A 23,645-nucleotide genomic window follows, 5' to 3' on the forward strand; every position below is an offset into this window, starting at 1 on the left:
CCCTGCTCGGCTAGACAATGCCTTTGCTCGTCACAGCTTACAATATCATCGACAGGCTTTGAAGTGCCAAAGTATGGGGGCGTCTGAGGGCAAGATCGGAGAAGATTGTGCATAAATATTTGATGGCAAAGTCCTGCCGGGGGAATGAAAGGCAGCCTGTCCTTCTGTTGTTCAAATATGTACATTTATGGGGGATGTTGTTCTTCTTCAAAAGCAGGAGAAAAACATCAAAAATAAAGGGTTGAGGACTCGAGGCCTGATGCTCTGGACCCTTTGTTTTCCGCTGCTGGAGAAAAGTAATCACATAGGGTAGAACTAATCCTTAGGGACAGGCGTGAAACCTTCCTTAATGTTCACTCTTCTTTTCTAGGCCAGGCATTATCAGGCACAGACATAAAGATCAAATACACTATATGGCCAAATGTGTCCCTTCCCAATTAGTGGAATTGGCTGCTTAAAGGGGTTGTTCACCTTTAAACAAACTTTTAGAATGATGTAGAGAGTGATATTCTGAGACAATTTGTAATTTTTTATTATTTGTGGTTTTTGAGTTATTTAGCTTTTTATTCAGCAGCTCTCCAGTTTGCAATATAACATACAAAAAGTTAACTTAAAGGAGAACCACCCTTTAACCCCCCCCTGCACCCCCAAGTCTATTCCTCATTTCGGCAAGAATATTACTCTGGCCAAATTGGGGGTTTGGGTGATGAATCAGATATTGCACTTTGGGAAAGACATGAGTGAATTGCCTCAGTGTGTGATATTTTTTTATTCCAGGAATGAGACACTTTAAAATAATTTTGCTGAATACTAAATGGGACGTGTCTGGTCTTTGAATAAATTGCATTAAAGATGAATGTCCAACCGTGCTACACTTGAATGTTACTCACCTTTTATATATAATTCAGCATTCTCCTCTGCAGCTATAATCATATCTCATGTATAGCCCTACTGGTATGGGGAAATCTCCCCCTAACTGGCCATCAGACTGGGTCCCCTTAGCTCATAACAAGGTTACAGATATATAGAAACATTGGGGTGTCACCCTGCTATAGTTCCAGGGGTACCCAGGGCACAAATAAGCACTCACCCCAAATCTCCCCCTAACTGACCTTCAGACTGGGCCCCCTTAGCTCATAACAAGGTTACAGATATATAGAAACATTGGGGTGTCACCCTGCTATAGTTCCAGGGGTACCCAGGGCACAAATAAGCACTCACCCCAAATCTCCCCCTAACTGACCTTCAGACTGGGCCCCCTTAGCTCATAACAAGGTTACAGATATATAGAAACATTGGGGTAACAGTCACCCTGCTATAGTTCCAGGGGTACCCAGGGCACAAATAAGCACTCACCCCAAATCTCCCCCTAACTGACCTTCAGACTGGGCCCCCTTAGCTCATAACAAGGTTACAGATATATAGAAACATTGGGGTGTCACCCTGCTATAGTTCCAGGGGTACCCAGGGCACAAATAAGCACTCACCCCAAATCTCCCCCTAACTGGCCTTCAGTCTGGGCCCCCTTAGCTCATAACAAGGTTACAGATATATAGAAACATTGGGGTAACAGTCACCCTGCTTTAATGGCCTAAACATTCAGACCTCCCAGTAAGTAAATAAGGGAGACAATTTACCTGAGAGGAAGCGCCGTGGCCCTGGGAGTTCCAGAAAGTGCAGCAATAAAAGTAATACACAAACAGGTAAATACAGGTGACATTTAGTTTAATGTAACAATTGTGTAAAACATTTGCAACGGGTAAGAATTTCACGCCAGACAGGGGGGTATCTCAATGGACCCCTTTTTCTTTAACTTGTTCTGCCCCATTGCATTTCAGTGAAGGGGCCCAGGTAAACAGCGGGTTAATAATAGGAATCCCCAGGGGGAAGCTCTTTACGGAACCCTGATAGAAGCACAAATAAAACCCCAACATCCGGTACCACAAAGTAGGCCAAATCCTTTTGTATCCTAGCAACAAAAAAGGAGGGGCTTATAAAAAGAGGGCGGGGATAGGGCTGATTGGGCATAATGTAATATAACAGGGCATGGAGGGGACGCTGAATAGGAAATAGGGCAAAAGATGAAATGACCCCATTCCAGCAATGCCCTCCTATATCCCTGGGTAATACGGGTTTCTCTCGTCCTTTATTGATTTCCTATTGGCTGTGCTAAAGGCAGGGGGTGGGGATACTTGATCAAATACCCAAAATGCCCCCGTCACTTCCACGTTGATGTTTTCTTCTTAAAGCATTTCCATAAACCAACTTAATGGGAGGTTTTATGGCCTCAAAGCCATCAACACAATGTCGATTTGGAATGGATTCAAACAAAGCGATGAACCTGTTTTCTGGAAGGGAGAGCGCGCATAAATAGCCAGCCAGCAGCACATATATATATATATTATACTGTGTAACATTAATGTGTAACTGCATTAAAAGCCAATTAGCAAAAATTACCCAGGATGCAACTGGTTTACTAACAATAACCCCTTTTTTACTGACTTAAAGGGATTGTTCACCTTTGAGTTAACTGTTAGTATGATGTAGAGAGGGATATTCTGAGATAATTTGCAATCGGTTTTCATTTTTTATTATTTGCGGTTTTTGAGTTATTTAGCTTTTTATTCAGCAGCTCTTCAGTGTGCAATTTTAGCCATCTGGTTACTAGGGTCCAAATTCCCCTAGCAACCATGCACTGATTTGAATAAGAGACTGGAATATGAATAGGAGAGGGACTGAATAGAAAGAGGAGTAATAAGTAGTAATAACAAAAAAATGTGTGGCCTTACAGAGCATTTCTCTTTTAGATGGGGTCAGTGACCCCAATTTGGAAGCTGGAGAGAGTCAACGAAGAAGGAAAATAATTAAAAAATATATATATAAAAAATAAATCATGAAGACAAGTTGAAAAGTTGCTTAAAACTAGGGATGCACCGAATCCAGGATTCGGTTTGGGATTCGGCCTTTTTTAGCAGAATTCCGATTCGGCCAAACCAAATCTGAATCCTAATTTGCATATGCAAATTAGGGGTGGTGAGGGAAATCACTTGACTTTTTGTCACAAAACAAGGAAGTAAAAATTTTTTTCCCCTTCCCACCCCTAATTTGCATATGCAATAGGATTCGGTTCGGTTCAGGGGTTCGGCCGAATCCAAAATAGTGGATTCGGTGCATCCCAACTTAAAACTGGCTATTCTATAACATACTAGAAGTTAAGTTAAAGTAGAACCACCCCTTTAATACATAGGGAAAACCTGATACAGTACAGAGCAAAATATAAATAGACTTTATAACTAACCAGTGAGTATATGAATAGATAAATTCCCTGCACTCCACATATCTATCAAGGTCCCCACTCCAAGCAGAGCTGCTCCAGCACTGACATTTCCTAATTCCTAACCAGCAGCAACATCACCCCAATGCCGTTAAATATCACCCCTTATGCCTCCTGCATTACTTATTTATGCAAATGTTGGGCCCGGAGTCATCTAGAAGGATTGTAAATTAATTTTAATGACCTGATGTAGGATAAACAGATACCAACCAGGGATCCTCCGTAGAACTAAAACATGAGAGCCGCCTCTTTCTTGTTGGAAAAGTATATATCACTCTGTAAGTGATAATGTACCCCCTACTGTAAATGATAAGGATATTAGAAGTCACTGAGGGGGTTGTTCTGTGATCATATAAAGACACAAGGCTGCAGGCTGAGTTATACAGGGAGCTCTGAGTATCACTTATGTATTATAAGGGATAATGTACCCCCTACTGTAAATGATAAGGATATTAGAAGTCATTGATGGGTTGTTCTGTGACCATATAAAGACACAAGGCTGCAGGCTGAGTTATACAGGGAGCTCTGAGTATCACTTATGTATTATAAGGGATAATGTACCCCCTACTGTAAATGATAAGGATATTAGAAGTCACTGAGGGGTTGTTCTGTGACCATATAAAGGCACAAGGCTGCAGGCTGAGTTATACAGGGAACTCTGAGTATCACTCATGTATTATAAGGATAATGTACCCCCTACTGTAAATGATAAGGATATTAGAAGTCACTGAGGGGTTGTTCTGTGACCATATAAAGGCACAAGGCTGCAGGCTGAGTTATACAGGGAACTCTGAGTATCATTCATGTATTATAAGGGATAATGTACCCCCTACTGTAAATGATAAGGATATTAGAAGTCACTGAGGGGTTGTTCTGTGACCATATAAAGACACAAGGCTGCAGGCTGAGTTATACAGGGAACTCTGAGTATCACTCATGTATTATAAGGGATAATGTACCCCCTACTGTAAATGATAAGGATATTAGAAGTCACTGAGGGGTTGTTCTGTGACCATATAAAGGCACAAGGCTGCAGGCTGAGTTATACAGGGAACTCTGAGTATCACTCATGTATTATAAGGGATAATGTACCCCCTACTGTAAATGATAAGGATATTAGAAGTCACTGAGGGGTTGTTCTGTGACCATATAAAGGCACAAGGCTGCAGGCTGAGTTATACAGGGAACTCTGAGTATCACTCATGTATTATAAGGGATAATGTACCCCCTACTGTAAATGATAAGGATATTAGAAGTCACTGAGAGGTTGTTCTGTGACCATATAAAGGCACAAGGCTGCAGGCTGAGTTATACAGGGAACTCTGAGTATCACTCATGTATTATAAGGGATAATGTACCCCCTACTGTAAATGATAAGGATATTAGAAGTCACTGAGGGGTTGTTCTGTGACCATATAAAGGCACAAGGCTGCAGGCTGAGTTATACAGGGAACTCTGAGTATCACTCATGTATTATAAGGGATAATGTACCCCCTACTGTAAATGATAAGGATATTAGAAGTCACTGAGGGGTTGTTCTGTGACCATATAAAGACACAAGGCTGCAGGCTGAGTTATACAGGGAACTCTGAGTATCACTCATGTATTATAAGGGATAATGTACCCCCTACTGTAAATGATAAGGATATTAAGGAGTTCTGTGACCATAAAAGAAAACACATTCAGGCCCCTGTATTATAAGGGATGCTGCATTCATTATCACTTGTATCACTCATTTTTTTAATACTCAATTTAGTGAGTCATGTGATACTAATTACATCACTAAGGGCTAATTATAATTAAAAGGACTAAGCACCATGTATAACCGTATATTGAAGACTCCTATGCATTATAACACCATATAAAACAACACAACAGTATACTATTCTATGAAAGGGGTCAGGGAGACCTCAAAGCAGCCAATGCCCCCCCCCCCCTGCTACCAATTTGGCACAATTCAGCCCCATATAATCTCTCGCTCCCTCCGGATTCCCCATAATCCCTCCCCCCTCCCTATAACACAGACACGCTCCCCCTCCCTCTGTATGTGCCAGTAGGACATCCATGTAGGCAGTTACGGTGCGTTAGAGAGTTTCAGAGATTTCCCGGCCGCAACTCTTGATATTTTCCCCAATTTGCAACACCCTTGAAACCTAAACCCCCCCCCCCTCTCTCCAGCAGTCAAGTGTATGAAATGAATGAGAGATACAATGTTTCACTTCCCATCAATAACACAATACAAAGTCTCCTTTCGTCCCCGCTGGATACAATTACATTTCCCATCTCTAAGAACATGGCTGACCCCCTTAAATGACTATTTGATGCAGAAAACGGTGCCGGCTCCGAGCCCCTTACCTCATGCTGTCACCATTCCTTTTCCATGTTACTCGCTCAAGCAGAACAAGCAAGAAATAGGTGAGACAGGTAAGGATTAGAGCAGGCCACTTAATTGAAGCATTCGGCCAATTCATTTGGCTCCGGCACCTTCTAAGCTTAATTCAGGGGGAATTCTGGTGGCAAAGGAAAAGGGGCATGTGTATGACAAGTATCCCTGGGTTTTGATGTGGCACAATGCAGCATACTCACTGCAGTGCTAGATTGGGTAAGGCCCCCTCTCTCTCTCCCTCTGTCTGCTCTGGTAAGAGCTACACGCTGGCCCCAGGCCAGGGCTCCTTCAAAAACACAAATGCCGCTCCTCATTGAGGAGTGAGCAAAGTCCAAGGGTTGGATCCCCGTTGGGTGGGCTCTAGGGAAAAAGAAGAACATGGAATTATTTAAGAAGCTGAGAGCTGCCTATGAATGTACAGAGAGAGGGAGAGAGGGGGCAGCCAAGGAGAAACCTCTTTTTAAAGTTTATATAGTGAATAAGGTACCCCCTATTGTAAAATATAAGGATATTTTAAGTCACAAGGACTTCTATGACTTATACAGGTCATGGAACTCCGAGGTTACTTACAATATTATATTCCAACAAGGGGTATTTTATTTATTCTAATACACAAGTTTTAGAAGTCAGGTGACAAAAATGACATCACTGCTCACCGTTTATAACTGATGACATCACTAATCACTGTTTATAAGGATTCAACTTACAGGATATTCATGGCTCTTGTGTTTTATAAGGGGATTTGTCAACACCCACTCTATTCAACATGGTCCTGCTGGATGCTGGGAGCACATGTCACTGTGATTTCACAAGAGCACCCCATGGACAGGAGCACACAATGCTGTGATTGGAGAGGAGCATCCACCATGCTGTGATTGAACAGGAGCACACACCATGCTGTGATTGGACAGGAGCACACACCATGCTGTGATTGGACAGGAGCACACACCATGCTGTGATTGGACAGGAGCACACACCATGCTGTGATTGGACAGGAGCACACACCATGCTGTGATTGGACAGGAGCACACGCCATGCTGTGATTGGACAGGAGCACACGCCATGCTGTGATTGAACAGGAGCACACCATGCTGTAACTGGACAGTAGCACACCATGCTGTGATTGGACAGGAGCACACCAAGGTGGGATTGGACAGGAGCACCCCATGATGTGATTGGACAGGGGCACACCAAGCTGGGATTGGACAGGAGTGCCCCATGATGTGATTAGACAGGATCGCCCCATGATGTTGTAATTGGACAGGAGCACACCATGCTGGGATTGATCAGGAGCACCCCATGATGTGATTGGACAGGAGCACACCATGCTGGGATTGAACAGGAGCACACCATGCTGGGATTGGACAGAGCACCCCATGATGTGATTGGACAGGAGCACACCATGCTGGGATTGAACAGGAGCACACCATGCTGGGATTGATCAGGAGCACCCAATGATGTGATTGGACAGGAGCACACCATGATGTGATTGGACAGGAGCACACCATGCGGGGATTGGACAGGAGTGCCCCATAATGTTGGAATTGGACAAGATTGCCCCACAATGTGACCGGACAGGAGCACACCATGCTGGGATTAGAAAGGAGCACAACAGGCACCGGGCGGTGATTGGACAAAAGCATGCCACCCTCTGATGGAAAAGAAGCAAACCATGTTGTGATTGGATAGAGCATACTTGCATCAAAAAAAAACAATCAAAATTCCAGAAAAGGATTGACGACCCCTGTTATTAATTCAAGCTAAACCCAGTCATAACATGTCCATGATGTATTTCAAATCCCACCCACTTCCCTGTAGGCACCTTAAGGTCCTTTCATTCAAGACTGTGCAGTTTAAACATAGGCTAAAGCCCCGCCCCTGCAGAGCCAGAGTAAGGCAACAATATATTTAATTATGATATACTAGTGCATGCAGAAGGAGAGTGGTGCACTAAAAAGAACCTCAGGGGTGGCCAGTCTTAAAGGGATCCTGTCATCGGAAAACATGTTTTTTTCAAAACGCATCAGTTAATAGTGCTACTCCAGCAGAATTCTGCACTGAAATCCATTTCTCAAAAGAGCAAACAGATTTTTTTATATTCAATTTTGAAATCTGACATGGGGCTAGACATTTTGTCAATTTCCCAGCTGCCCCATGACATGTGACTTGTGCCTGCACTTTAGGAGAGAAATGCTTTCTGGCAGGCTGCTGTTTTTCCCTTCTCAATGTAACTGAATGTGTCTCAGTGGGACATGGGTTTTTACTATTGAGTGTTGTTCTTAGAGCTACCAGGCAGCTGTTATCTTGAGTTAGGGAGCTGCTATCTGGTTACCTTCCCATTGTTCTTTTGTTTAGCTACTGGTGGGAAAGGGAGGGGGGTGATATCACTCCAATTTGCAGTACAGCAGTAAAGAGTGATTGAAGTTTATCAGAGCACAGGTCACATGACTGGGGACAGCTGGGAAATTGACAATATGTCTAGCCCCATGTCAGATTTCAAAATTGAATATAAAAAAATCTGTTTGCTCTTTTGAGAAACGGATTTCAGTGCAGAATTCTGCTGGAGCAGCACTATTAACTGATTCATTTTGAAAAAATGTTTTTTTTCCCATGACAGTATCCCTTTAAGCAGCAGCATTGCAGATATTGCCCCTGAGCAGCCTGATTATTATAATGTTCATATACAGGCCTTTACCTTTGGCACTTGTGTGATGTTGCCAGTGGCTTTTGTGTTGTACACACAGTTGTCCGCCCAACCCTAAATCTGGCAGTAATGACTGCATAGCGAAATCATCAACTCGTGAATCAATAGCAAACGTTGGTAATCATCATAAATCTTTTTCAGGCTTAAATATCCATGTTGGGAAGTGAGCAACACTTCAATCAGAGGGATTCAGAAGAGCCTATAATTGGCACCAACGTCCGCAATCTGCCAACTTGCTGGTGTTATCAGAAATTCAGAGATCGATTACAAATGGGGTCGTTACACAAAGGAGCCTGGGATAAGAAGAATGAGTCCTTTATACGAATGCACCACATTTACAGACGTATTTAGCTTGCAGCCCTGCATAGCAATAACTGATACTCCTAAGATTAAGCAATATATTTGTCTTCATAGGAAAAGACAAGCCAGACTCAGGGATCTATTCTGGATCTTTAAGGCACAAGTGCCACTGACCCGCAGAGCTTACTATCAACACAACTAATGTGTTTTCGTTACATCTCCAGCCATTGCTGATCTAGAACTGCCAACATGCCCCAGCCATCAATAGTTACTTACATACTAAATCTACTCATTTCATCTACATTCACATTTCCGTGTCCTCCACTCACTGTTGATTACTCATTCCTCCCCACAAAATCTACTCATTAGATGTATTCACTTAATCCCACCCAATGAATCAACTTACAAGATGTATATACTCATTTACTTGCACCCTTCCGTCATTACTAACCAAGGTATCTACTCATTGAATCATCTCTCTGCATCCGATACTCATTGTTGGTTACTCACGACTACCCAGTGAGTCTGCATTAGATTAATTCACTCATCTCCCTCCATCCTTTAGCCATCCTTACCAAATGAATCTGCTCATTCAAGCTACTCACTCATCTCATTGCCACTTTCAATATCTAAAGGTTAATCATCGCTACCAAATGAATTAACTAACTAGATCTAATTAACCAATGAATCTACTCATTAGATGTATTGACTAGTTTTCATTCATAATTCAGTGACCCCTACCCAATGAATCTACTCATTGGATCTACTCACTCATTACCCTGCATACTCCACTTACTCATTAGATTAGTCACTAATTTTCTTGCATCTTCAAGTCAATTTGTTACTCATACCTACCCACTGAATCTACTCATTCGATGCAATCACTCATCACCCTGCATCCTCCATTCACTATTGGCTACTCACATCCATTATCATAATTATTCTTTTTTTGATATTCTCACACATTTTCATGCATTCTTCAGTCACTGTTGGTTACTTAACCCTATTAGTGACGTGGTGGCCAACAAATTGTTGTCCCAAGCCACCCTAATACAATATCATTAAACCCAGACCCAGCCAGGCTCCCTGTGTTGGCATTACTTATATATTCCCACCTGATCCATCCACCTCTGACCTCACTGGAGTGGGCGGACAGCCAGGTATGAGTATATAAATTAAAAGTGGGTTGAGCCAAGAAGTTGAGTTGGTGGTGGCAACCTGAATCAAAATTGTTGCCCACACACAACTGATCATTTCATATTGAATCTACTCCATCTTTTCCCTTTATCCTCTTTACCCATTACTTACTTATCCAATAAATCTACTGATTGGATATATTTACTCATCTCCCTGCATGTTCCACTTGTTGTTGGTTTTCTTCATCTAATCCTTCAACTCTGTAGATTCTTCACTCGTTGGTAGATACTCATCCCTACCAAATCAATCTACTTACTACATCTACTCCCTTAAGTCTCTAGATCCTCACTCACTGTTTGTTGCTCACGGATCCCCTTGCACCCTCAATTCATTGTTGGTTACGCATAGGGATGCACCGAATCGACTATTTTGGATTCGCCTGAACCCCCGAATCCTTTGTGAAAGATTCGGCCGAATACCGAACCCTAATCCTAATTTGCATATGCAAATAAGGTATAGGAAGGGGAAAAATGTTTTGCTTCCTTGTTTTGTGACAAAAAGTCATGCAATTTCCCTCCCCTCCCATAATTTGCATATGCAAATTAGGATTCAGATTCGGTTCGGCTGGGCAGAAGGATTCGGCCGAATCCTGCTGAAAAAGGACGAATCCTGGCCGAATCCTGAACAGAATCCTGGATTCGGTGCATCCCTAGCTACACATTCCTACCCAGTGGCAGCACTTACCCTATCCCAGGTCTACAACACAGGTCTACCCAACACTCAAGACAAGACTGCAGTCAGTCACAACATTCTCTAGAACTCTCTGCTCTTCAGAGGACATCAGTTTGTACATCTATGTAAAATAAAGCAGACCTTTGCTAGTTGACATATTGAGCCCCTCCCCCCACCAACAGAGTGACAGTTATTGGTTTGTTATTGATTATTTTACAACACTATCACTAGGGAACCACTACTCAAAAGGACTGTCTCTTCAGCCAAAGTTGCAATAAAAGGAATATTTGCGCAGAAAGGTAAAATACATGGATTTCTGGGATTTCAGCTCAGTCAGCAACAATTCTTAGAAGGTCAATTGGATTTTAGTTTGGCCTCAAGGGAAAGTGCCATGAAAACATTCCGTAACGCAAGTTTACAAAACAGGAAATGGAACGTTTCCATCAAAAATAGATAATAATTGAACAAATGCTTGTAAGATAACCTACATAAATGTAACACAGAGTGTGAGTCCCAGTACATAACCAATGTACAACTCCCCAGTCAGCCAATGTGAATATATATATATATATATAAAGAGGTTTATATGTGACTCACAGGTATAGTAAAATTTATTCAGCATTTGGCTGGGTTTGAACCTGGAAATTAAACCTCATAGGCCATAGGTTCAAACCCAGACAGAGCAAGAATACAAAATGATGTGAATATTCACATGACATTAAGGCTGCAGTCCTGCTAACACCATTTTCTACTGATTCCAGTAGAGAAGGCAAAAAAGGCAAGAAAATATGGGGAAAAAATGGAGAATCTTCTTTTAAAAAAATCATAATTCTATGAAACAAAGAATAGAATAAATAGAACTTTCATTCTTCCCCATAGAGAAGGCAGAAATTCCTCAGTGGTTGTTAATTAAATGTGGGGCATTGTCACCTCTCAGATCATATACGTTCCACATGACTTCTTTCTTCCAAGATATAATGCCCATTAGTTCCCCACTGACAAATGATGTTACATGGTCTAACACGGCATAAAATCGGCCTGCCATCCTACTAACAAGGCACATAAATGGGCTCATGACCAACAGGCGTGGGGTCTGCAAGATCTGAGGAAATCCTACCTCTAGCTGGAACAATACAGTTCCTTTTTTTGGGAACATCTTCCCATAGTCTTCTGCCTAGCACCTTTACATAGAATTATACCATATAAAAAGACAGGCAGCAGGTAGATATCACGCTACTGTATCTCTCCACACTCACATTAATATCCGCTGCTCACAATGAGTTATTTTTCATTTGATTCTATCACTCTCTAAATAAATATTATCTGAGTCAGATCTGGGGATTTTATTCTTTTAATCAATTTTATTACTTTTTTTTTTAATTTTCTGGTCGCAATGACGCATGGGGGCCCAGAAAAAAGATATGGCACCACTGGCTCCAACTCTTATTTAAGTTATGTACAGAAGCTCTGCTACTTGTTCCAGACTAATTTGTGTGTGCGAATGGATTGGGAAGCAGTTATGCAGGTTCCCCTCCAGTCCCCCTAGTGGTTTAAGGGTCTGTTGATACTGTAGGTAGTTACTACTACTGGATAGAGATACGTTCAAGGAGGCTTTTGTGTAGGAAGGAGAATCTTGTCCAAATTGGGCTGCACTGGTCAAAAGGCATCTGGGCCAAATACTGGATCGGTGGGTCTATGAAGACACATTGGATGAGGTCAACATCAACAGCCCTATGCTGCCCTAGTCCAATAATTTGACCTTCCAGATGTTTGACCAGATATTGGTCAGCCATCTCTACAACACATCTCCCAGATGTCTTCCTCACCCCATAATTGTCCTGAATTAGGAGGAACAGTCCCAAATTGTAAAACCCAAAATGTAGGTGTGATTTAGGGAATATTTTGGTTGTGGATTGGCAAATAGGTGCAGAAAAAGTGAATAAATTGTCCCAATATATAAAAAGTGGGTTCTAGTTTTTCCTTGGAGCACCCAGGTTTGTGGATTGGGGCAAGGAAGCTGGCAATAAGCAAATATGATATTTCAGTCTTGCAGCACCATCTGCTGGTGATAAAGCTCATGGCGGTTTCTTCCCAAATTTTGAGCATTTCAAATTTCATTATTACTAATTCCTTGAAGGATTGAGTGAATTGATGTCATTCATTAAAGGTACTTGCACTTAAAAATGTTCCTGCCACTCCTGTATAGTTGTACTTGTCCACTAATTGGCCCAGAACATTGGAAAACTTGTTACATCATCATGTAGACTGTGATGTCATCAACACAAGCAGCCCATAATATGATATCACCCAGGAACTAGCTTTTAGTTGTTAATGTCTGCTGCTGCAGTTGTTATCAAATCTGTGACCTCTTGGTTGTCTAGAACTACCCCTCCCTACAGGTGGCTAAGGATCCTGGGAATCGTAGTCCATGACAGCATTTAAGTAAGAAAAGACATGACATCCCACTACTAATGGCTTCTTTCGACCCAAAAATGAAAACCACCTTATTCTTAAATAGGTTAGTAACTATAAAACATAGAAATTTATTTGCTATTTTTAAAATAAGAACCATAATCTGCTTTCGAAATCCAATGTGTGTTTGTATAATGTGGGGCAGAGCGGAGGAGCGAGCGGCCATACCCCCAAGGCACAGTCATTCAGATAAGATTTGGAACAACAAGGTTTAATGCTCTATGTTCTTACATATCATGGGAACCATGTGTGCACTTAATCTCCCCGACATTGCTCTAATCTAAACAATATGGAGGCCAAAAGGCTACACTCCAAGTCCTGGTGGTTCATGGAAACTTTTTGTGCTACACAGGTCAGTCTCAAATGTTGGTTGTAAAAGAATTGGAGCTTACCAGAAGGTGGGTGGGATTCTGTTCATATGGGATGAGCTTTGATGGGGCAAGAGCTTAACCAAAAATATAGGCGGAGAGTATTATAATCATGTCATCCTCATACTACACGTCAGTATTTAGGTGGGACAGTCATAATTCACAGACCACCCAAAAGGGTGAGGATTAGCAGAAAGTGGGTGTTTAGGATGTATGCTTGAGAATAACTGGGCATGGCAAGGGTGATTTGGATGTGGCCTAAATGTTCTGATTGGCCAATAATAAATGTTGGGAGGTATGGAACCACTGAAAGTTCTTTAAAGTTGTCAAGAGTTGAGTCCCACCATGCAAGCTTTTATATTGCTCTTGGAGGGCAGCAATATCTTTTATGGGTCTCTCAGGGAATAACAATGGGGCAAGTTTATACCCAGGCCTAGGACCAAATCATGCCATGTCCAGTTACACCCAGACTTGTCCCTGACCTGCTTAAACATCACCCATATTATGCAAGCCCTAACTCATCCAATATCCACCAATTGAGACTGCCATGTATATATAGTATTGTCACTTTTTTGCCAACATCTACCAGTTAACCACAACATAAGCCAAGATCTGCAATTAGGATGGTAAAATGAGACAACCAGTGCATGTTAGGTGGTAGTTGGGGCTCACAAAGGATTGCTGGATTTGTAGCCTTTGCAGAACAGTATATTGGAAACCATAATGCAATAGCAGCAGATGGCAGTGAGTATCATGTTATCATGGTGGAGGTGATGGTGGATTGGTGTGTGACACAGCCTGAACAAAGCCAATGTAGCCCATGCTCCGTGTCATCTCTCAATTACTTCCTTGATCTCCATGCCCTCTCTTCCTCCTTCTCCTTCTCTTCTCCTACTATATATTCCTTACACCTCCTTCGTGTTTCTAATTCTGATCTTCATGCCCACTCATCCTCCTGCCCCCTCTTTCCCTTACCCATTCCCTTGACAATACTCTTTGTTCCATAGTTTCTTCACAGCCTCCCTGGTTCCTCTGCAGTCTTGATGCCGTTCCACACCCTTTTTTTCTCCTCCTTTTCACTCTATACTCCTCCAGCTTTTTCCCATTTCTCTGCATGGTTTCCATGCCCCCTCTTATCTCCAGCACCCTTTTTACTGCACCCCATTCTAATACCATGCTTCTTTCTGATACCATGCTTCTTCACCTCCTCCTTGCTCCTTTAGTGCCCTTTCTTCCTCAACCCCAACCATTCCTTGTCCCCTTTTCCTCCTTTCCACTATCTCTCCATCTCTATATTTCTCCTGCCTCCTACCCATTCTGTTCCTGATTTCCAAGCCCTCTCTTCCTTCTGTCCACCACCAATGTCCTCCAGCATCTTCATACTCTCTTCACCTTCTCCTTTCAGTCATATATATATATATATATATATATATATATATATATATATATATATATATATATATATATATATATATATATATAATGGAGCCCAGGACAAAACAGATTTTATGGGGCCCCATTATTTATACAATGTAGACTGTCCAACTCATGGCCTTTCAGTTGAACTCTCAGCACCCTCTGACAGTCATTGAATGTCTGTGGGTGCTGAGTGTTGTAGATCAACACCAGCTGAGGGGCCACAGTTTGGGTAACACTTATACTGCCACCATCTTGCTCCATAGTACCATACTGATGACTCTATATCTACAACTGCTGCTGCTCCACAGGATACAATTTTGTTAAAAGCCCTGGCCAGTCATTTATATATGGACCCTCTCAAGTCCATTCTGGCACACCCAATATTAAGCTTTTAGTTGACTATAAATGATGTAGGTTCTCACTCTTACAAGGAAGACTCTCTGACTCCAGATGACAACTCACAACACATGTTTTATGATATAGGAATTTCACGCCTCGCCTTTTCCCATAAACAAGGGTACAGTTTCCATTAACTGGGAAATTAAAGGGCAATCATGAGCGGTGTGTAATGTTATTTCCCCCCAGAGAACTGGGGAGCATTGTTAAGCACACAGCCCCTTAAACCATAGGATAAGCCAGCGCCGGGTCAGTGAAATACGGCAAAAGCACCTCGGCTTCTGTGTGTGTGTGAAATCAATCAGGTTGTTCCTTCTTAGTGGAAAAAATTCTATAAGATTCTGTGCAGGATTTATTCCAAAATGTCGGCGAGCCAAGTCTCTTACAGACAATACGGTGTCAGCAAACCCGCCTGCCAATGGCACAATGGAAACTATTTTTAATATATCCAAACACTTCAATATCCCCCCCCTCCAGTTGGGCAGCAGATCACTGGCCAACCCTCAGTCGTATGAGAGAAACCACTTACAGTATAAACGTTCACTGCAAGTTTACTTTAAAGGGGAAATTAAGGTTGAAGTGCAATTTTAATTTAGTGTCGACATTGATATTGTGAGACAATTTGCAGTTGGCCTTTGTTATAGTTATTTTTCTCATGCTATCTGGTCTGCTTCTGTTTAAACCTCTCATTTATGTAATAACCTTGAAAAGTTGGACGGTACTTTTCATGTTTTATGTCAAACCTCTCATTTAAACCAATATCTGGTTGCTAGGGTAAGTGGGACTCTAGCAACCAGGTAACAAGGAGTTCTCAGTAGGCAGCATTGAATGCATTTTATATCCCCTTTAACAGTTAAGTTTTCATGCCTCTGTTTCATTTCTGTTTTCTCTCTAGGTTTGTTACCAACATGCTTTTCTACTTAGCATGCAGTTGGAAGCGGCTACACAGTCTTTATGTTATTTATGTGCAGGGCTACTCTAAAAATAAAACCACAAAAACATGTGTTAAGCAGCTCCAAATAAGCCTTTATACTTTACAAATGTTATGCTTAGGGCAAGCTGGGCCTGGGGCCAGAAATGTTTGTATTAAAGTAACAATCTGGGATGGGTAGTGGGTAAGAGCCATGGACGTACTGAGGGTTTAAAGGGAAAATTAACATTTTGTTTGCACTAGCCTTACCCAGTAACTAAAACATATGCCATATTGATTCCCTTAGACAGTGCAGTATGAGGGTATAGCTTATTGTGTGCCCAGAACATTCCTTCTCTATATATTTGTATTTATACATATGGGAGGAGGGAGGTGCCATATTGATTCCCTTAGACAGTACAGTATGAGGGTATAGCTTATTGTGTGCCCAGAACATTCCTTCTCTGTATATTTGTATTTACACATATGGGAGGAGGGAGGTGACATATTGATTCCCTTAGACAGTACAGTATGAGGATATAGCTTATTGTGTGCCCAGAACATTCCTTCTCTGTATATTTGTATTTATACATATGGGAGGAGGTGCCATATTGATTCCCTTAGACAGTACAGTATGAGGGTATAGCTTATTGTGTGCCCAGAACATTCCTTCTCTGTATATTTGTATTTATACATATAGGAGGAGGGAGGTGACATATTGATTCCCTTAGACAGTACAGTATGAGGATATAGCTTATTGTGTGCCCAGAACATTCCTTCTCTGTATATTTGTATTTATACATATGGGAGGAGGTGCCATATTGATTCCCTTAGACAGTACAGTATGAGGGTATAGCTTATTGTGTGCCCAGAACATTCCTTCTCTGTATATTTGTATTTATACATATAGGAGGAGGGAGGTGACATATTGATTCCCTTAGACAGTACAGTATGAGGGTATAGCTTATTGTGTGCCCAGAATATTCCTTCTCTGTACATATGGGAGGAGGGAGCTGCCATATTGCTTAGACACTAAGTATAAGGGTTCAACTTATCTAGAGCAGTAACTAGAATAGGTGTCATTGTGTTGTCAGGTTTCATTCATCCTAATTGACATTATTCTGTGCTTTGGCCTAGTGGCTTCAGTGAAACCTTGATATTAACATCTGGCCTAATTGGCTGGTCCCATTGTGACAGACCATAATAGTGCAGGGAGCAGGTACAAGAGCCGGTGTTAGAGGGAAAGAAATAAATGAGCTTGTCAGAAGGAGCCCATTGTTCAAAGGCGAGCAGCAGCGGGAGGCAGTTGGAAGCACTGGCTGTACCCAATAAAACAATGAAATAAAACACGGGCGCTTTTGAAGTATGACATGCATCAAGAGATGTAAGCTCCTCTGTCAGATTCAGCAGCAGCACCTTCCTTTCCTTAATCATTTTCAGCACAAAGGAACCTACTTATTCCCCAAACCCTTTCATCCCCTATAAAATGCCACTCAGACACCTACAGAGGGCCACAGCCAAGAACCAAGCCAAGTATAAAGACATAAGTATATACATGGGCGAAGGGGGCATCTTTACTTCTGGTGTAGCCTGGGACAAAACTGACTAATGGTTGCAGGTTGGATAATACTGATGTTAAATGTGCCTGTTGTCATCTTGCTGTCAACAGCATCTTGCCCTACTGTCCCCATCTTGTCATACTGTCTTGATCTTGTTCTACTGTCTCCATCTTGCCCTACTGTCCCCATCTTGTCATGCTGTCTTGATCTTGTTCTCCTGTCTCCATCTTGCCCTACTGTCCCCATCTTGCCCTACTGTCTCCATCTTGTTCTACTGTCCTCATCTTGCCCTACTGTCTCTATCTTGCCCTACTGTCCCCATCTTGCCCTACTGTCTCCATCTTGCCCTACTGTCTCCATCTTGTTCTACTGTCCTCATCTTGCCCTACTGTCCCCATCTTGCCCTACTGTCCCCATCTTGTTCTACTGTCCCCATCTTGCCCTACTTTCTCCATCTTGTCCTACTGTCCCCATCTTGCCCTACTGTCCCCATTTTGCCCTACTGTCTCCATCTTGTTCTACTTTATACATCCTCTCTTACTGTGTCCATCTTGTTCTACTGTCTCCATCCTCTCCTACTGTCTCCATCATGCCCTACTGTATTCATCTTGTTCTACTGTCTCCATCTTGCCTTACTGTCTCCATCATCTCTTACTGTGATAAGGATCAGTCCCAATTATTCAAACCCACACAAAAGAATATGGACTGTGTTGGCTCTTTCTAAATACATGTTAATAATAATAATTTCAGGAACTGAAATCCAGGTGATATTTTGGCTACGTCCACAACATTCCCCAACCATGACTCATTACATCCCAACTGCCAAAATATCCAGCTGGGTTGACAGGTTTGACTTCCATCCATTTGGCCTTCCAACCAGAGGCCCAGGTGACCAATGGCCTAATAATTGGGGCCCTACTAACCTAATAGTATAGTGCCCAGTGATGGTGGTGGCCCTCGCCACACCCAGTCATAGAGAGCTCTGCTAGCAATCTGTAGCACCCGCCTCCAATATTTCCTTTTCCAAAACTGGCATGTTCTACACCATCTATTACTACTAACGTCCAGAAACCACCCTGGTTTTCCAACTTCACCCACTAGAGACCACCTTGGTGGGTGGTTTAGACTGTTCCCCATAAGGTGTCCTTGATCACAATTTTTTGCTTAGTCAAAAGTTGTTTTGGGGTCTGCATGCTAATATTTTTTGATAATTGGCATTACATATCAAATCGTGCTTCATGATTAATGTCACCTTCATGTACCCTTTGTTCTACAGCTGCTACATGTCACCTCTACATTCCATCCATAAAGTACTCAGCCAATATATAGGACTTACAAGTACAATGTTCTACTGAAAATATTGATTCTACACACACACTTTAACTGATTGAGTTTTTATGGTTATTCCAATACCACCTGGGATGTGGGTTTGGTCCAGAGAGATCAATGTTGGCATTTGTTAATGGGAAAATTCATTAGATGCAATTTTGGAACAACCACTACAGTTAATGTAATTTCCTTCAGCAATCTTTAGAGATAATTACTATCACATTACTCCACTAGCCTGTTTTAGTTAAGCATCAGCTAATCTTCCATGGGTGATTAATGTATGTCTTACAATTATAAGATCACCTTGTAATCGCGAGAACATGTCAAGTGGATATAAATATTAAGATAATGGTCACGGGTCCACTCCAGAAACCACTAACAAAAATGAGGCTCTTCAAGAATAGTGTAGCACTTTGAGACTTTTAGGAACCTGGAGGACACACACTAAACAGAGGTTTTGTTAGGAGACCACAAACTGCTCTTTAATGAACTCTGGAGACCAAAGAGTGCAATGTCCAACATGAATGGTAACATCTGAGGAACTCGGTAGAGTCAAAAATGAATATTAAACAAACCCTTAAGATTAAGGATAAAGTCTAGAATGAAAGTGATAATTCCTGGACTCAAAGAGACCCCAAAATAAGCACATCTAGAATGGTCACAACCTTGCAGAGCTGACAAAAAAGGCAAGATCTCCACAAAGAAGGTATGTCAAATACCATACTAGGGATTGATATGGGACGCACCCTCAAAAGTAAAGCACCTGAGTAGTTGCAAATAAAGCGGTGGCTACTCCATGCTCTATCTAGCTTCTTTAGATACTACAATGATACAAATGGTTGAACCTTAAAAGAACAAAAACCAAGTGGATTAAAAATTACTTTGTAGGACCAAAGCAATGAGAGTTTCATCTCCACCAACATAAATATTGGGAGGGGATGTCTTGTTGACATGAAAGTGGGTAACCATATTTCAAGCGTCTACTTTAATCTGACCTTTACCTACCTTCTTAAGACACTATAGTGATACAAAAACTACACTGGTCCCTTATGTCCAAGCAATGAAAGTTTCATCTCCTCCAACATAGATATTGGGGGGAGGGATGTCTCGTTGACATCAAAGTAAGCAACTATAATTTAGTGTCTAATCTAGTGTGAGTTTTACGTACCTACTCCTAACTCCTTCAGCATAAATATTCATAATATTGTGTTTTGGTTACATCAAGTTGAGCAACCATAGTTCGATGTCTGCTCTAGTGAATGCTTTACTTACCTTCTTAAGACACTATAACAATACCAATGAAGAGATTTTAAGGTAGGAAACCCAAGAATATTAAAAAAAAACTATTTAGGACACATGTCCAAACAATAAGACTCTCATCCCTTCCAATAAATGTAAATACTGGTACTGGGTCTTGTTCACATCAAAATGAACAACCATAGTTTGGAGTAAACTTTAGGGTGTAAGTTAAGTAGGTTGTACTTACCCTCTTAAGACACCATAATGATACAAATGAACAAACTTAAGTACAAATACCAAGAATAAAAAAAGACAAGTTAAGAAGCTTATGTACAAGCAACAATCTACTTCTTAGTGGGGTTTCTTGTTTACAATGTGAGCAACCATGGTTTGATATCAACTTGGACTTTAATAACACCATAAGAATACTAATCCACAAATCTTAACAGTAGGAAGCCTATGCCCCCATATGAAAGAGGACAAACTAGGGTAATCAATGGCATTTTAGAATAAAGAACAGGACCATCAACAAAAAACGGTTCCTTTTCTGAAGGTCTCCAAACATATGTAGATACCTGACAAGTGATAGCATTTTATGCACACAACAAGGATATTCATCAAGGTCACCATCAGGGCGATTGATGGATTTTACAAGTGAGATGTTCAGCAATAGATAATCGGTTGGCTTTGTTCCCGTCCCAAAGATAAACACGCTACTTACACTGATGAGTGATAAGTACATCAACCTATTATAGATACCAGATCGGATGAAGAACATGCATATATAGTAGATCAAGGTAGATCAGTAGGGATAGATTGATGGATGGAAGGATGGATAGATGATAGAGAGAGATCCATGGGGAGATATATATGATGGCTAGATGGATGGATAGATACATAGATGGATAGATTATAGATAGCTGATAGAAGGATGGATGGATGGATATACAGTGCCCCGTTATAGTTACAAGCATAAACACAAGCATTGTGGGACTTCAACAAACACACACATATATAGAGATAAATGTACACTTGGGGGAGGGAGCAGGGAGAAAATGACAATTTCTGGAAAAAAAAAACAATTCTCAACTAATTGCCAGGTTATGATGCCAATCATAAAGTGAGGGCATTGGGTGCAAATATATCCCTCTCCCCATACTCACAGGCAATAAAAGGGTCTCTGAAATAAACAGAATATCAACATTCATCCTGAGTCCCACTGCTCATATCTGCCTGCTGATTGGCTGCACTTCCCAAGCCACCGCTTCCATCTCTGCAACAGATTAAAGTTAATTGGTCCTGTTTATTCCCGATACAGTTATGTCATACAGTGAGGATACCGAGACACAAACCAACAATAGACAATGGTCAAACCATCAAGCAGTGTTATTCTGTCACTCATATTCAGATGTACAGAGAAGGAATGTTCTGGGCACACAATAAGCTATACCCTCATACTGTACTGTCTAAGGGAATCAATATGGCACCTCCTCCTCCCATATGTATAAATACAAATATACAGAGAAGGAATGTTCTGGGCACACAATAAGCTATACCCTCATACTGTACTGTCTAAGGGAATCAATATGGCACCTCCCTCCTCCCATATGTATAAATACAAATATACAGAGAAGGAATGTTCTGGGCACACAATAAGCTATACCCTCATACTGTACTGTCTAAGGGAATCAATATGGCACCTCCTCCCATATGTATAAATACAAATATACAGAGAAGGAATGTTCTGGGCACACAATAAGCTATACCCTCATACTGTACAGTCTAAGGGAATCAATATGGCACCTCCCTCCTCCCATATGTATAAATACAAATATACAGAGAAGGAATGTTCTGGGCACACAATAAGCTATACCCTCATACTGTACTGTCTAAGGGAATCAATATGGCACCTCCTCCCATATGTATAAATACAAATATACAGAGAAGGAATGTTCTGGGCACACAATAAGCAGGAAATATTTTCCCATTTCAATAGATATGAGACCTACCTCAGCTTTCCATGTACCATGGGCAGTTAAATGATAGTATTTGCTGTTCATAGTAAACAAGGATAAAATTTAAAAGTATGCAACCGCAGAGCAAACAATCTAATCATCACATTTCTCCAGTCCGCCCCGCCCCAAGGTTATTCACACTCCAGGTACATGATGTGTATTTTCCGTTCTGTAGAACCTTTTCGGCAGAAGAATGTTCATGTACAGAGAATGATCAGACATTGAGAATAAGGTGGCCCTTGGGGCAACTTTATCTATTTGGGTATAAAGCAACAGGTGGGATTTGATCCTACTGCATGCTGATTGGAAATGATGTAGTACTGATCCATATGGGAAACTACAGTCTAACCATTGCCACTTAGTACAACCAATGGCTCCTGCTGTCAGTCTGTGACTCACAACATGAGTTGTTTGAAGCAGGAAACCAATAAAGAGAAGTCAGTCATAAAACACTGATTTACATTAGAGAATCTTATAAATTTCAAAGTACCTTAAATAACCAGGCACTCCAACCAACCAACTGCATCCAATCCTTACTGTTTATTGTACTGGGAATAAACACGTCTCCTAATTACGCAATCCTAACTCAGGCTTCCAGAGCTTACAAAACAGGTCCATCTGCTCTCCGTCAAGAACTATAAAGGGGAAATATGCCTCGCGATTATCCGACAGACCATCAGTGCCCCAGCGGAGGGCAAAGACCAGTACATTCGGGGGAAGATAGTGGTGCCAAACGTGGGCAGCACTGTTGGGTGTCTTGGATGCCCCCTAGCTTGTGCAAATGAGCAAGTTATGTACCTATCCAATTTACAGCTCACAAGTGCCCACAGCTCTGCACTCTGCCCCTTTATATCCAGTCTATATCTCATGGTTTATTGCTGCCTGGGTTGGAACTAGGGTTAAGCGTTAAGTGTTTGGAGAAAGGAGAGGGGGCATTTTCACTTTTGCATTACCTACAGCAATAGCTCATCCATATGGGGTTAAAGAACATCTTACAACCCTTGTCTTAGGTATCAAAGCTCATTGCTCCCCAAGCTTTGCCTTTGAGTGTTGGAGACACTAGTGGGAAACCTTTTGATAGCTCCAAGCTCTTTCTTTAATCAATTGTCCTCTGAAGGGTGTATGGCACCTATACATTATTCATCAGGCATGGGTGCCCTGAGCTGGTGCCGACCTACCTCAGCCCCAGGAAAAGAAAAAAAAATTACATTAATTACCAACCAATAGATGCTCTCTACTCAGCCCAGTGTCCCACCGGAACCAGGCGGGATTATTAGATGGACACATTGATATTAATATTTAAAAGGGATTCCCCATCTGTGTCTTGATTGTGTTAAAGAGCACT

At 41.6% G+C, this 23,645-nt stretch overlaps 1 protein-coding gene across 4 annotated transcripts in view; it reads right to left on the reverse strand.

Moving 5' to 3' along the window:
* garnl3.L (GTPase activating Rap/RanGAP domain-like 3 L homeolog) overlaps positions 1-23,645 on the reverse strand; it is a 114,948-nt gene that overhangs the window by 89,958 nt on the left and 1,345 nt on the right. The window contains exons 1-2 of one of the 4 annotated variants that reach the window (XM_041572364.1): positions 5,690-5,945; positions 1,638-1,658 (exon numbers count right to left, since the gene is read on the reverse strand). The exons of 1 other annotated variant lie outside the window; for it this stretch is intronic. In XM_041572364.1, the coding sequence (XP_041428298.1) occupies positions 1,638-1,658; positions 5,690-5,805 (137 nt within the window). In that variant the 5' untranslated portion in view covers positions 5,806-5,945. Of the gene's footprint in view, positions 1-1,637; positions 1,659-5,689; positions 5,946-23,645 lie in introns of those variants that run through there. 2 more of the 4 variants (XM_041572365.1, XM_041572366.1) reach the window with 2 other exon arrangements.

This window comes from Xenopus laevis, chromosome 8L (assembly GCF_017654675.1).
Source record: "Xenopus laevis strain J_2021 chromosome 8L, Xenopus_laevis_v10.1, whole genome shotgun sequence".
Taxonomy (NCBI): domain Eukaryota; kingdom Metazoa; phylum Chordata; class Amphibia; order Anura; family Pipidae; genus Xenopus; species Xenopus laevis.